Here is a 13,621-nt window from a genome sequence, read left to right as displayed (position 1 = left end):
GCACCACACCAGGTGCTCGTCTGGGATGAAGGCCCTGCCGACGGGAGAGGAAGCGTCACACACACATACGACATCGCTCCGTCCTGTCACGCACCCAACAAAGGACTGAGTAAAAATGTCAGACCTCAACAAAGGCCTGAGCAAAAAGTCAGAGCTCAATGAAGGACAGAGTAAAAAGTCAGACCTCAACTGAGGACTGAGTAAAAAGTCGGACCTCAACAAAGGACTGAGTAAAAAGGTCAGACCTCAACAAAACACTGAGTAAAAAGTCAGAGCTCAACAAAGGACTGAGGAAAAAGTCAGACCTCCACTAAGGACTGAGGAAAAAAAATCAGACCTCCACTAAGGACTGAGTAAAAAGGTCAGACCTCAACGAAGGACTGAGGAAAAGTCAGAGCTCAACAAAGGACGGAGTAAAAAGTCAGAGCTCAACAAAGGACTGAGTAAAAAGGTCAGACCTCAACTGAGGGTCGAGGGGCTTCCTATCACCCGTAGTCGAACGGTCTGGTAGAGCGAACAAACGAAGGAGCTGGAGAAGGAGGGAAAGAGGGAGGGAGGGAGGAAGAGAAGGAGGGATGGGAGGAAGGAAGGAAGGAGATAGGGAGGGTAGGAAGGAGAGAAAGGGAGAGAAGGAAAGAACGACGGGAGGAAGAGAGGGAGGGAGGAAGGAAAAAAAGGAAGGAAAGAAAGGAACGAGAGGGAGGGAGGAAGGAGAAGGGAGGAGAGGGAGGGAGAAAGGGAAAAAAGAAGGAAGGAAAGAGAGGAGAGAGGGAGGGAAGGAGAAAGGAAGAAAGGGCGGGAGGAAGGAAAAAAAGAAGGATAGAAAGGAACAAGAGGAAGGAGAGAAGAAGGAAAGGAGGGAGGGAGAAGTGAAGGAATTGGAGGAAGGAGATGGGAAAGAAGGAAGGAAGGAGGGAAGAAGAGGGAGGAAGGAAGGAAGGAGGAAGGACGAGAGGGGGAGGAGGAAGGAGAGAGAGAAAGGAACGAGAGGACGGAGAAGGAGGGAAGGAGGGAGGATGGGGAGGGATGGGAGGAAGGGAGGAAGGAAGGAACGACGGGAAGGATGGAAAGACAGGAAGGAAAGAGATCGGGAGGGAAAGCAATACGAAAGGAAGGAAGGAAGGAGAGAGGAAGGACGAGAGGGACGGAGGAAGGAAAAAAGAAGGAAGGAAGGAGAGAAAGGAACGAGAGAATGGACGAGAGGGAGGGAGAAGGAATTGGAGGAACAGACAGGAAAGAAGGAAGGAAGGAGGGAGGGAAGGAGAGGGAGGAAGGAAGGGAGGAGAGAGGGAGGGAAGGAGAAAGGAAGAGAGTGAGGGAGGGAAAAAGAAGGATAGTAAGGAACGAGAAGAAGGACGAGAGGGAGGTAGGAAGGAGAGGAAGGAAGGAGGGAGGGAGAAGAAGAGGTGGAAGGAGATAGTAAGGAAGGAAGGAAGGAAAGAAGGTAGAAAGGAGGGAGGGAGGGAAAGAAAGAACGACGGGAAGGACGGGAAGATAGGAAGGAAAGAGATTGGAGGGAAAAGCGATACGAAGGGAAGGAAGGGAGGAGAGAGGAAGGACGAGAAAAAGAGAGAAAGGAAAAAGAAGGAAGGAAAGACAGAAAGGAACGAGAGGAAGGACGAGAGGGAGGGAGAAGAGAAGGTGGAAGGAGATAGGAAAGAAGGAAGGATGGAAGGAAGGAAGGAAGGAAGGAAGAAAGGAAGAAAAGGAAGGAAGGAAGGAAGGAAGGAAGAAATAAAGGAAGGAAGGAGGGCCCTGACCTACAAACCAGCCTTTCTACAAAGAGCCCCTACTACAAAGAGCCCCCTTACTCCGCGAGCTTTTCCGCCCTCCCGGAAAGCTTCACCCCCTTCCTCCAACCGGCCCAGGCTGACAGGCAGCCCCCTGCTTTGGCAGTTCCCGTCCTCTTCCCCCCCGCTCCCTCCCTCCTCCTCACCTGGCCAGCGTGACTACTAGCCCTAGTAACGTGATGGCGGTCAGGATGTGCTGGACGGTGAGGACGCCCTCGCCGTAAACCGTCAGGGCGATGAGGACGGCCAGGACGGAGCCGGCGAAGAAGCCGACGTGACGGGCTACTACGGCGAGCAGCGGGTTGGCGAAGGAGTTGGTGTACTTCGCGGCCGGTTTGTAACCCCGGCTCAGCCGGGTTTGCAACTCGTGGTCCAACTCGTTGAAGTGCCGGAGGTAGAGGCGGCCGTAGAGCGACCAACGCCGGGCGCCGAGGCTGCCGGGCTCCCGCTTGAGCGCCTCGGTGTAGCTAAAGAAGGCGTAGAGGCCCTGCCAGACGAGGATGAAGGGACACAGCAACAAATTGGCTACTCCTAGGAGGAGCAAACTACGTTCCAGACGGCGCGCGAGTTCCAACCGGGCGCCGGCGCGCTTGTATTGCGGCTGGAGGTTCCACTTGCCCTGGAAGAACGAGCCAGGTCCCCAGAAGAGGAGCAACTCCAGGTTGTACTTGAGGCCCTGGGTGAGGAAGACTCCGCGGCCGAGTAGGGGCAGCCGGAAACGGACGGGGAGTAGGGACTTGTTGACTAGGGCCACCAGGTAGTTCTTGAAGCGGAGGATGCGGTGGTGGATGTCCAGCTCGGTCAGCTCCCGGCGGTGGACGCAGAGTTGCTGCTCCCGGTGGAGGGAGATCAGGCGGGCCTGCACCTCCTGCCAGCTGCAGTTGCACAGCTGCGCCTGCGAGGAGGAAAGGAGGGGTAGCTACTCGCTCGAGGGCCCGTGGGGGATTCGCTATCAAGACAGTTCAGTTTCCGCGGAGGAAAATAAGGGAGGGAGAAAAATAAAAGAAATCTGCTTCCGCCCACCAGCAACTCATCCCAGTTGCAGTTGCACAGAGGAGTGAAGGAGGCGTAGCTACTCGCTCGAGGCCCGTGGGGGATTCGCTAGGAAAACTTTTTAAAATTTCTGCAGAGGAGAATAAAGGGAAGGAGAAAAATAAATCAATCCTGCCTCTGCCGACCAGCAACTCCTCCCAGTTGCAGTTGCACAGAGGAGCAAAGGAGGTGTAACTACTTGCTCGAGGGCCCATGGGGGATTCGCTATCTAAACGGTTCAGTTTCCGCGGAGGAAAATAAGGGAGGGAGAAAAATAAAAGAAATCTGCTTCCGCCCGTCATCAAGTCCTCCCAGTTGCAGCTGCACAGAGGAGTAAAGGAGGTGTAACTACTCGCTCGAGGCCCGTGGGGGATTCACTAGGAAAACTTTCCGTGGAGGAAAATAAGGGAGAAAATAAATCAATCCTGCCTCTGCCTACCAGCACCTTCTCCTTTACTACACAGAGGAGTAAAGGAGGTGTAACTACTCGCTCGAGGCCCGTGGGTGTCGCTAGGAAAACTTTTCAGTTGCTAAGGAGGAAAATAAGGGAGAGGAAAAAAATAAATCCGGCCTCCACCTTCCAGCGTCCATCAGAAACCCCTCCACCCCCGCCCCCCAGCAAGCGTCCTTGTCCGGGCGCGAGAGAGCGGAGGGCTGTTTGGGAACCAAAACTGTTTTGCTGGGGGGGGGGAGCAAGGAGGAGACAGCAAGGAGCCTGGGCGGGGCTTAGCTCAAGCCGCTTGCTCCTCTGCTCAGGTTTGGCCTTTCAAGGTTTGGCAGCGGGACAGTTTGAGCGTGTCCATCGCCGTGTAAGATCTACTACTGAGATACTAGTGATCCCGAGGGGTCCTTGGGCCAAATCCTTTGTTAGGGAGCCCCTCCGAGCCAAAGAGGAGCCTTGTGGGCCAATTTCAAGGGGAGTGGGATTTGGCTTTGATACAGGTACCTGGAGGTCATTTAGCCCAACCCCCTTTCAAGCAGGAGACAGTCACACAATCACAGAGTTGGAAGAGAACTTGGAGGTCATCTAGCCCAACCCCCTTCCAAGCAGGAGACAGTCACACAATCACAAAGTTGGAAGGAACCTCGGAGGTCATCTAGTCCAACCCCTTTCAAGCAGGAGAGTTATACAATCATACAGTTGGAAGGGAACCTAGAGGTCATCTAGCCCAACCCCTTTCAAGCAGGAGACAGTTACACAATCACAGAGTTGGAAGGAACCTCGGAGGTCATCTAGTCCAACCCCTTTCAAGCAGGAGACAGTTATACAATCACAGAGTTGGAAGGGACTTTGGAGGTCATCTATCCCAACCCCTTCCAAGCAAGAGGAGAGTTACATAATCCCACAATCACAGAGTTGGAAGGGACCTTGGAGGTCATCTAGTCTAATCCCCTTCCAAGCAGGAGACAGTTACACAATCGCAGAGTTGGAAGGGACCTTGGAGGCCATCTAGTCCAACCCCCTTTTCAAGCACTGGACAATTACACAATCAGAGTTGGAAGGGACCTCGGAGGTCATCTAGTCCAACCCCACCCTGCTCAAAACCAGGAATCCCAGCGTTGGGAAGGCACCTCGGAGGCCATCCAGTCCAACCCCTTGGCCCGAGCAGGAGAAATACCCCCCCTCTCCCCGTTACCCCAAACGAGGGGAAATCCCAAGAACTTCGGACTCGTCTCCGTTTCCCCTAAAGGATATCCATCTTGGCTCGGTGTGGAACGAGCCCCCCTCACCTCCCTCCTGCCCTGTATAGCGACGAGAGGACACAACTCACCGAGGGGATCTTGAGGGCCTTGGTGTAAAACGAGCGGATCTCCCAGTAGCCCAACAGGCTGTAAAAGACCTTCACCAAACGGTAGAGCCAGAAAATGGCCGCCATGATGAGTAGGAAAATGATACCGCTGTTGGCCTGGATGCTGAGGAGGGAAAAGAGGGAGGGGGAGATAAGGAGGGGAGGGGAGGAACAAAGCCAGAGGATGATTTGTCGCTTGCGCAATGCCTGTACGGTTGCCCGTAAACTACCACGCAACTGACGTCTTCTCGGTCGAGCTCCCGATACGGGAAAACGGACGAGAAATCGCCGAGAACGTCCGAGACAAATTCAGGGAGAGTCGCACCCTCCGCCAGTCTAGCCAGTCCAGTGAACATTTTGTACAGGAGAACGTCGGGAGAAGGAGGCTCGTTCGGGGACAAGAAATCAACGAGAACGGTCCGAGACAAATTCAGGGAGTATCGCGACCTACACGGACGAGAAATCATCGAGAATGGTCCGAGACAAATTCAGGGACCATCGCGCCCTAAACGGATGAGAAATCGACAAGAACGGTCCAAGACAAACGGACGAGAAATCGACGAGAACGTCCGAGACAAATTCAGGGAGCGTCGCGCCCTAAACGCGTCAAGAAATCGTCAAGAACGTCCGAGACAAATTCAGGGAGCGTCGCGCCCTAAACGGACGAGAAATTGACGAGAACGGTCCGAAAACAAATTCAGGGAATGTGGTTCCCTAAAGGACGAGAAATCGTCAAGAACGGTCCGAGACAAATTCAGGGAGCGTCGTGCCCTAAACGGACGAGAAATTGTCGAGAACGGTCCGAGACAAATTCAGGGAGCGTCGCACCATAAACGGGCGAGAAATCCAACGGGTTTCGATTTCTCATTGTCCAACGGACTTCGCCGTCCGGAAGCCCGGGAAATTCAGCGGGAGGTTGGGCGAAGTGGCGGCCTTCCTACGTCTCTGCGGAAAATCCCCGCCGTTCTTCAATTAAGCGGATCGAGGGTTTTTTCCTCCAAATCTCCCTAGGCCCTCCAAGGGCTCACACTTACGACCACGTGAAATACATCCAAACATAAATCAGAGGACCTGCGGAGGTTGTTATGCATGAAACGGGGTGTCTGTGTTTGTCGTAAGTCCCCCTTTTCCCGTCTGTTTGTCACGGGAAGGAACCGTCGCTTCCACCGAGGAATGTTTCTAAAGTGAGCCCAGGTCAGGTCCCGTCCCGAAACAAAATGGCTGCCCTACCCAGCCTCAACCCTTCTCCCCAGGTCATTTTCGGCACCGCTACTTCTACGACCACCATTCAGCCTCACGTTCCCGCCGTAGAGTGAGACGTTTCCTTTCGAGCGACTCGCGTTCCCTTTCTCCTTCCTTGCACCCGTCGCAGAGGGACTTCCCTCCGGACGTTAAACGAGCTGCCCGAATCCGGTTTCCTCGTCACAAAGGGAGGTCCACCACGATTCTAAGGGTGTACCGCCACCAAGAGTTGGACGTTCAACTCGCCGGCGGCCATTTTATGAGCGAACAACGGTCCGAAGTCTCTCTCTTTTTTTTTTATCGGGGCCGTTACAACTTCGGACGGTCACTAATGAAACCTAGGGGGGCGGGCTCCAAAGGAGAGACTCCACATCCCGAGGCGGTTTACCTGGACCTATTAAGCCAGGTGGGCTCTACGCCTGGCCAATAAGCGGGACTCTTCGTTAATCGGTCCCGTGGCAGTCCGTCGTTACCGTGAAGCTGGAGTCGACGAAATTCGTGCTGACTGGCTACGGGTTGCAAACCGCGGGAGACAGGGGGCGCCAGAGAGGTCAAAATCGACCCCTTCCGCTCAACGGAAGACCAATCTTCATCTCCCCCCGCCGTCCTGGAGATACGACGGATGCCCGGCTCAAGTTTCCCCTCCCACCGTGACGCTCGTTTTTCCCGCTCCGTGAATCGTTGGCCCAAACTCATCCCCCTTCCAGAGTCTGACTCGGTCAGCGTCCGCGACTCACCTTTCGGCGCACTCTCCCGCCGGCAAGATGGCGTCCGGCAGAGTCACCTTGGTCCGCTCCGGGGCGAACGGCCTTCCTCCTCCTCCTCTTCCTCCTCCGGGATGGGTGTGATTGACAGGCTGGTTGGCGAAGAGGATGTCGTATTCCACGCAGCAGAGCAGGAAAGTGGAGAAAGTAGCCACAAACAGGAACTGCCTGGGGACAGGGGGGGGAGGAGCTGTTGGGGCAGGCCAGTCGTGACCGGTGAAGTGGGGACGAGAGGGAACCACCCCCCACCCAACCCCACACCCCGAGGTTGTTCGTCCGAAGTGGCGGATATATTCCATCAGTGACGGTTTTCAAGAAAAGACAGTGGACGTCCATTTGAAATGGTGATAGTTTCTCGTTTGCACACGGGGTTGGACTGGATGACCTCTAAGGTCCCTTCCAAGCCTACTGCGCTCTAGTCTGAATGCTCGTCTACTCAACTCAACTCTTTCTGAATTCTATTTTCTTCTAAATTCTCTCCCGTATTCTATATTCTATTCTAAGTTGTCCTTTTGAATTATCCCGAATTCTCGTCCTTTCCCTTCTCGTTTCTCGATTCTCAATTCTCGTTTCTCAATTCTCATTTCTCGCTTCTCATTTCTCTCTTCTTCTCCATTCTTTCCTCGTCTACTTTACTCAGAGTCCCCCCTGCCCCACCCGATTCCTCCTCCGGTCTGATTCTACTCCAAATACTCCCCTACTCAACTCAACTCTTTCTGAATTCTATTTACTTCTAAATTCTCTCCTGTATTCTATATTCTATTCTAAATTGTCCTTTTGAATTATCCCGCATTCTCGTCCTTTCACTTCTCGTTTCTCAATTCTTGTTTCTCAATTCTCGTTTCTCATTTCTCCCTTCTCCATTCTTTCCTCGTCTACTTTACTCAGAGTCCCCCCTGCCCCTCGCAATTCCTCCTCCGGTCTGATTCTACTCCAAATACTCTCCTACTCAACTCAACTCTTTCTGAATTCTATTTTCTTCTAAATTCTCTCCCATATTCTATATTCTATTCTATATTGTCTTTGGAATTATCCCAAATTCTCGTCCTTTCAGTTCTCATTTCTCATTTCACGCTTCTTGCTTCTCGTTTCTCAATTCTCGTTTCTTGATTCTCAATTCTCGTTTTCGATTCTCATTTCTCAATTCTCGTTTCTCCCTTCTTCTCCATTCTTTCCTCATCTACTTTACTCAGAGTCCCCCCTGCCCCTCCCGATTCCTCCTCCGGTCCGATTCTACTCCGAATACTCTCCTACTCAACTCAACTCTTTCTGAATTCTATTTACTTCTAAATTCTCGCATCTATTCTATATTCTATTCTAAATTGTCCTTTTGAATTATCCCAAATTCTTGTCCTTTCACTTCTCGTTTCTCGTTTCTCAATTCTCGTTTCTCCCTTTTTCTCCCTTCTTTCCTCGTCTACTTTACTCAGAGTCCCCCTGCCCCTCCTGATCCCTCCTCCGGTCCGATTCTACTCTGAATTCTCTCGTACCCCGTGTTCCCCCCCCGAAAATAAATTCCGCAGCAGAGTTTCTCCCTTCTTCTCCCTTCTTTCCTCGTCTACTTTACTCAGAGTCGCCCTGCCCTCCCAATTCCTCCTCCGGTCCCATTCTACTCCGAATTCTCTCATACCCCTGTGTTCCCCGCTCCCCCGATTAACCAAGCTCCGGATTCGATTTATCAACTCCGGAAAGCAGAACCAAACAGACCGGCAAGGCAGGCATCTCGGGGTGGGGTTGTGAGGACTGGCTACAACTGTCCAAAGGGAAGTAGTAGGGCAGCTCCACCCCCCTTTCCCCATCCGTAGTAAGGCAGCTCTACCACCCCCTCCCCATCCGTACTCTCGTTTAATTTTCTTACCCATCCACAGTCCAAGGAGCGGGATCATAACATGGTTTATTTTTGTGGGAGGTAGGACTTATAGTAAGCGGACGAGTAAAAAAAAGATCAAGGTAGGAATTTCGGAGTAAGTCGTATTTATCGGCTACTCCGGATTCTACATCCTATCCTGTGAGGAAGGGAGTCCCGGCTTTCGGCAAGATGTCTCCTCCCCGCCACCCTCCCGCGAAAAAAGGCCAGTCCGCTTTCCGACGGACCCCTTGACCCCACGGAGAAGGAATGGGGGAGTGGGGGGATCCTCGCTGGAGTACTTACACCAACTCGAAGACGCTGGAGAGCATCATGCAGCCGAAACCGTTCCTCTGGTGGAAGTGATAGATGTGGAGAACGCCGTCAAGGAAAAAACTCGTCGGATGTTGGGACGTGTCACAGCGTACAACCTAAACCGTATGACCACTAGCGGACCAAGCCTTACAGCGGTGACGGACACCTCGGGGAAACTTACGACCGATTCCATGCGGGTGTGTGTCTGTGTGTGTGTGTGTGTTTTCACCCAGCCTCCTTGGATGGGAGGTCCTCCGTTTACGACGCTAAGTGAATTTGGTGTCTTTTTGCGACTTCGTTGGAGCGAGTTTGTTAAGTGAGAACTGCCTCCTTTAACGACCTTACTTGCTCCAGTTATTAAGTGAGGACTGCCTCCTTTAACGACCTTACTTGCTCCAGTTATTAAGTAAGGACTGCCTCCTTTAACGACCTTACTTGCTCCAGTTATTAAGTGAGAACTGCCTCCTTTAACGACCTTACTTGCTCCAATTATTAAGTGAGGACTGCCTCCTTTAACGACCTTACTTGCTCCAGTTATTAAGTGAGGACTGCCTCCTTTAACGACCTTACTTGCTCCAGTTATTAAGTGAGAACTGCCTCCTTTAACGACCTTACTTGTTCCAGTTATTAAGTGAGAACTGCCTCCTTTAACGACTTTACTTGCTCCAGTTATTAAGTGAGAACTGCCTCCTTTAATGAGGTTTCTTGACTTGGTCGTTAAGTGAGTTTGTTAAGCAAGTCATGTCCCCTTTTTACAATCTTGTTGCCCCTGTCGCTAAATGAGTTACACACCCTTTTCCATTCTTGCCATCTCCCTTAGGTTCTTAAGTTAGTGACACAGTCGTTAAGCAAAACTGGCTTCCTTAGTGATGGGGATCGGGTGATTTCTTGCAACACACTGTGACTGCCGTAACCATGAGTTGCTTGCCAAGGGTCTGAACTTTGACCCCATGACCCTTGGTGTGTCGTTTAGTAATCGCTCTACGTCGCGGATTTTAATCGTAGGCAGTCCTCGGCTTAACGACAGTTCGCTTAGCGACCGTTCTGAGTTCTAACGGGCCCCGGAACCATGGTCCGATGACCGTTTTTCAGCCTTACGACGGCCCCAGCCACCCCCCACCCCCGCCCTCGTCGATCCAAATCCATCTGTTTGTAGCAAGCGACTCATAACTAGGACGATGGTGTGGTGGGCGCATAAGATCCGCCCTTCGACGGTCCAGTCAAACAACTAAACTGGGAACGAACGACGGCCAGGGTTCACTTAACGGCGGAGGCAAGCCAAACGGGAGTCGAACTCACTTAAGAAACCTCCGAGATCATTAAGCGAGACGAAAGGTCCTTTCCCCCCCCGTGCTGTTTAATAATCGTCGTACGTTGCAGACGAATCGGAGGCAGTCCTTGACTTAACAGCCCACTTAGCGACCGTTCCGACTTCCAACGGCCCCTGAAACCACTGTTTTTCAGTCTTACGACTGGCCCAACCTAACCCACCCCCCTCCGCGATCCTAATCCATCCGTTTGCAGCAACCGACTCGTAACTAGGACGGCTCGCGCACTGGGCGCATACCACGTGCCTTCCGACGGTCGAGTCGAGCGACTCAACCGGCACCGAACGATGGCGGCAAACCAAACGAGGGCCTGCAAAGGCAAAAGCCAGACGGGAGCTGTCGTTAAGCGAGTCAGAGTTTTTTTTGAGGGGGGCAGAAACGAGGAAATTCTTGCCAAGGATATTTTGGTGAAGAAGTGATCCAGGTTCTTGACGTGGTGCCAGGAATCTGCCGGACACGGGGTGGGGAGGGAAGGAAAGAAAAATATCGGGGTTCAACGAGTCTCCCCCCGCACGGGACACCCACCCCCCGCTCCTCCCCATCCCCCAAAATCCGGGGTACCTTTCAGCCCTTCCGTCACATGGACGAGTAACTCTTCATCATCCTCCTCTTCGTAGGCTGACAAGGGATGGTATTCCCCCTCGTGCTCTCGTTGGTTCGTCATCGCGGAGACGACGAAGGACACACCGACGCAAATTCGCACAAACTCAGCCCCTCCCCTTGAAGGGCTCGTTGCAGGGGGGGGGAGGAGAGCACTTTGTCCTTCCACAGGCCCGGCCGTTCTGTAACAACGACAACAACAACACACACAAACAAAATTGGACAACGTTACAAAACGACATCACCGACCCTCAACACCAAAACGGCGATTCGACAAACCGGGAGTCCTCCTCGCCCCGAAAAGAGGATAAGGATACAAACACACACTATACCCATAAACGTAACAGTTCAAACATCCCCCAGCCAAGCCAGTTAGAACCAACAAGGTCGGACAAACTGGGAAAGAAAGCGGGAGGTCATCTAGCCCAACCCCCCCCGCCACACCAAAACGGCGATTTTACAAATGGGGAGTCCTCCTCGCCCCGAAAAGAGCGCAATGATACAAACACACACTACACCCATAAGCATAACAGTTCAAACGAGCCAAATGAGTTAGAAGGACAAAGTGGGAAAGGGAGCTGGGAGGTCACCTAGCACTACCCCCCTTAGAGAAGGCCAAGCAGAGTTGGAAGGGACCTAGGAGTTCATCCAGTACAACCCCTCGCAACACTAAAACAGCGATTCGACAAACTGGCAAACGGTTCAAACGTCCCCCAGCCAAACGAGTTAGAAGGACAAAGTGGGAAAGGGAGCTGGGAGGTCATCTAGCCCTACCCCCCTTAGAGAAGGCCAAGCAGAGTTGGAAGGGACCTAGGAGTTCATCCAGTACAACCCCTCGCAACACTAAAACGGCGATTCGACAAACCGGGAGTCCTCCTCGCCCCAAAAAGAGCGCAATGATACAAACACACACTACACCCATAAACATAACAGTTCAAACGTCCCCCAGCCAAGTGAGTTAAAACCAACAAGGACAAAGTGGGAAAGAGAGCTGGGAGGTCATCTAGTCCAACCCCCTTAGAGAAGCCCACAAGCAGAGTTGGAAGGGACTTTGGAGGTCATCTAGTCCAGCCCGCTGCTCCAAACGAAGAGTCGTACAGAAATAAAAGAACCTGGAAGGGAGCTCGGAGGTCAACGAGTCCAACCCCCACTTAGAGAAGATCACAAGCAACAGAGGTTGGAAGGGACCTTGGAGGTCATCCAGTCCAACCTCCCCCTGCTCCAAGCAGAAGACCCTGAAAGAATCGGGGAATGACAAAGAGTCAGAAGGGACCTCGGAGGTCATCTAGCCCAACCCCCCCGCTCAAGCAGGAGAACCTTACAAAAGAACCCACTTGGGAGGGGACCTCGGAGGTCATCTAGTCCAACCCCCCCTGCCTCAGCAGGACAACCTCACAGAATCGTAGAAATGAGGGACACCCGGGAGGTCATCTAGTCCAGTCCACTACTCCAGTTGAAGGACCCGTTACAGAGTCCAAGATCCAGAAGGAGGACCTCAGCGGTCATCTAGTCCAACCCCCACTCTGAAGCCTGGGGACCCTTACGAAATGACAGAATCCCAGGGCTGGAAAGGGGACCCGGGAGGTCATCCAGTTCAACCCTCTCCAAAGCAGGAGACGCTTGAGCGAAGGAAAGAATCCCACAGCTGGAAAGGGGACCCGGGAGGTCATCCAACCCAACCCCCCTCAAAAGTAGGAGACCCCCTTAGAGAGTCCCAGAGCTGGAAAGGGGGCCCGGGAAGTCATCTATTCCAACCCCCATCTCAAGCAGACCCCTTATAGAGTCCCACAGCTGGAAAGGGGAACCCGGGAGGTCATCCAGTCCAACCCCCATGTCAAGCACACCCCTTATAGAGTCCCAGAGCTGGAAAAGGGGATCCGGGAGGTGATCTAGTCCAACCCCCTCTCAAGCTGGGAGCCCCTTATAGAATCCCAGAGCAGGAAAGGGGACCCGAGAGGTCATCCAGTCCAACCCCCATCTCAAGCAGACCCCTTAGAGAATCCCAGAGGTGGAAAAGGGATCCAGGAGGTCATCTAGTCCAACCCACTCTCAAGCTGGGAGACCACTTATAGAATCCCAGAGCTGGAAAGGGACCTGGAAGATCATCTAGTCCAACCCCCGTCTTAAAAGCAGGAGATCCCTTATAAGAGTCCCAGAGCTGGAAAGGGGATGTGGGAGGTCATCCAGCCCAAACCCCCATCTCAAGCAGACCCCTTAGAGAGTTCCAGAGCTGGAAAAGGGGGACCCGGGAGGTCATCCAGCCCAAGCCCAAACCCCACCCTGCGAAGGAGACCCTAGATCCCCCTTCGGACTAGCCTCTCCAACCCCTCCCACTCCCAAATCCACCCCGCCTCCCCGTCAGCCCAAGGCAAGGACTCCAACCGCACCCCACCCGCACACCCGAGGCGTCGTAAGTCGGAGCCGCGGTCGTAAGTCGGAGCCGCGGTCGTAAGTCCGGAGCGGCGAAGGGAAACGCGCGCGGCCACCGCTCCCAGGGACGGCCGGGACGGCCCCGTCACCCCGTCCGAGGAGGCTCCGCGGGGATGGGGGTGGATATAGCGGTCGCTCACCGAGCCACGACGGGCCGCCTGAGTCACGCCGGGCCCCGGGACCCCGCGGCTGCCGAGGCCCCGCCTCCAAAAGGGAGAGGCCACGCCTCGCCCCACGAGTGCGCCTGCGCGGATCTTTTCCCACTTGGCTTCACTCCACCTTAGTGCGCCTGCGCGGCCGGGATTTCCGCCTCGGACTTCCTGCCTCGGGTTAGAGCGCTATTGCGTGGATCGTCGGGAGAGGGCCAGACGCGCATGACCAGAAGCCTCACTCTTCTTCGCCATCTTCCTCGCGCCTGCGCAATCGGAGAGCAGCTTGTTTTGCCTCGCCTTGAGTCTTACTGCGCCTGCGGAGGGTGGAGAGG

At 53.6% G+C, this 13,621-nt stretch overlaps 1 protein-coding gene across 1 annotated transcript in view; it reads right to left on the bottom strand.

Annotated features, from left to right (window-relative positions):
• Window positions 1-13,549, bottom strand: part of LOC113453541 (autophagy-related protein 9A-like) — a 15,702-nt gene extending 2,153 nt beyond the window's left edge. Inside the window, exons 1-8 of the mRNA XM_087918991.1 lie at window positions 13,278-13,549; window positions 10,669-10,889; window positions 10,511-10,554; window positions 8,771-8,835; window positions 6,592-6,786; window positions 4,595-4,736; window positions 1,937-2,685; window positions 5-34 (exon numbers count right to left, since the gene is read on the bottom strand). Of these exons, the coding sequence (XP_087775117.1) occupies window positions 5-34; window positions 1,937-2,685; window positions 4,595-4,736; window positions 6,592-6,786; window positions 8,771-8,835; window positions 10,511-10,554; window positions 10,669-10,771 (1,328 nt within the window). The 5' untranslated portion in view covers window positions 10,772-10,889; window positions 13,278-13,549. The remainder of the gene's footprint in view (window positions 1-4; window positions 35-1,936; window positions 2,686-4,594; window positions 4,737-6,591; window positions 6,787-8,770; window positions 8,836-10,510; window positions 10,555-10,668; window positions 10,890-13,277) is intronic.
• Window positions 13,550-13,621: the final 72 nt, after the last annotated feature.

This window comes from Pseudonaja textilis, unplaced genomic scaffold (assembly GCF_049901715.1).
Source record: "Pseudonaja textilis isolate UNSWEBS1 unplaced genomic scaffold, rPseTex1.2 PTEXSCF22, whole genome shotgun sequence".
Classification (NCBI taxonomy): Eukaryota; Metazoa; Chordata; class Lepidosauria; order Squamata; family Elapidae; genus Pseudonaja; species Pseudonaja textilis.
This window is presented reverse-complemented; position numbering and strand designations above follow the sequence as displayed.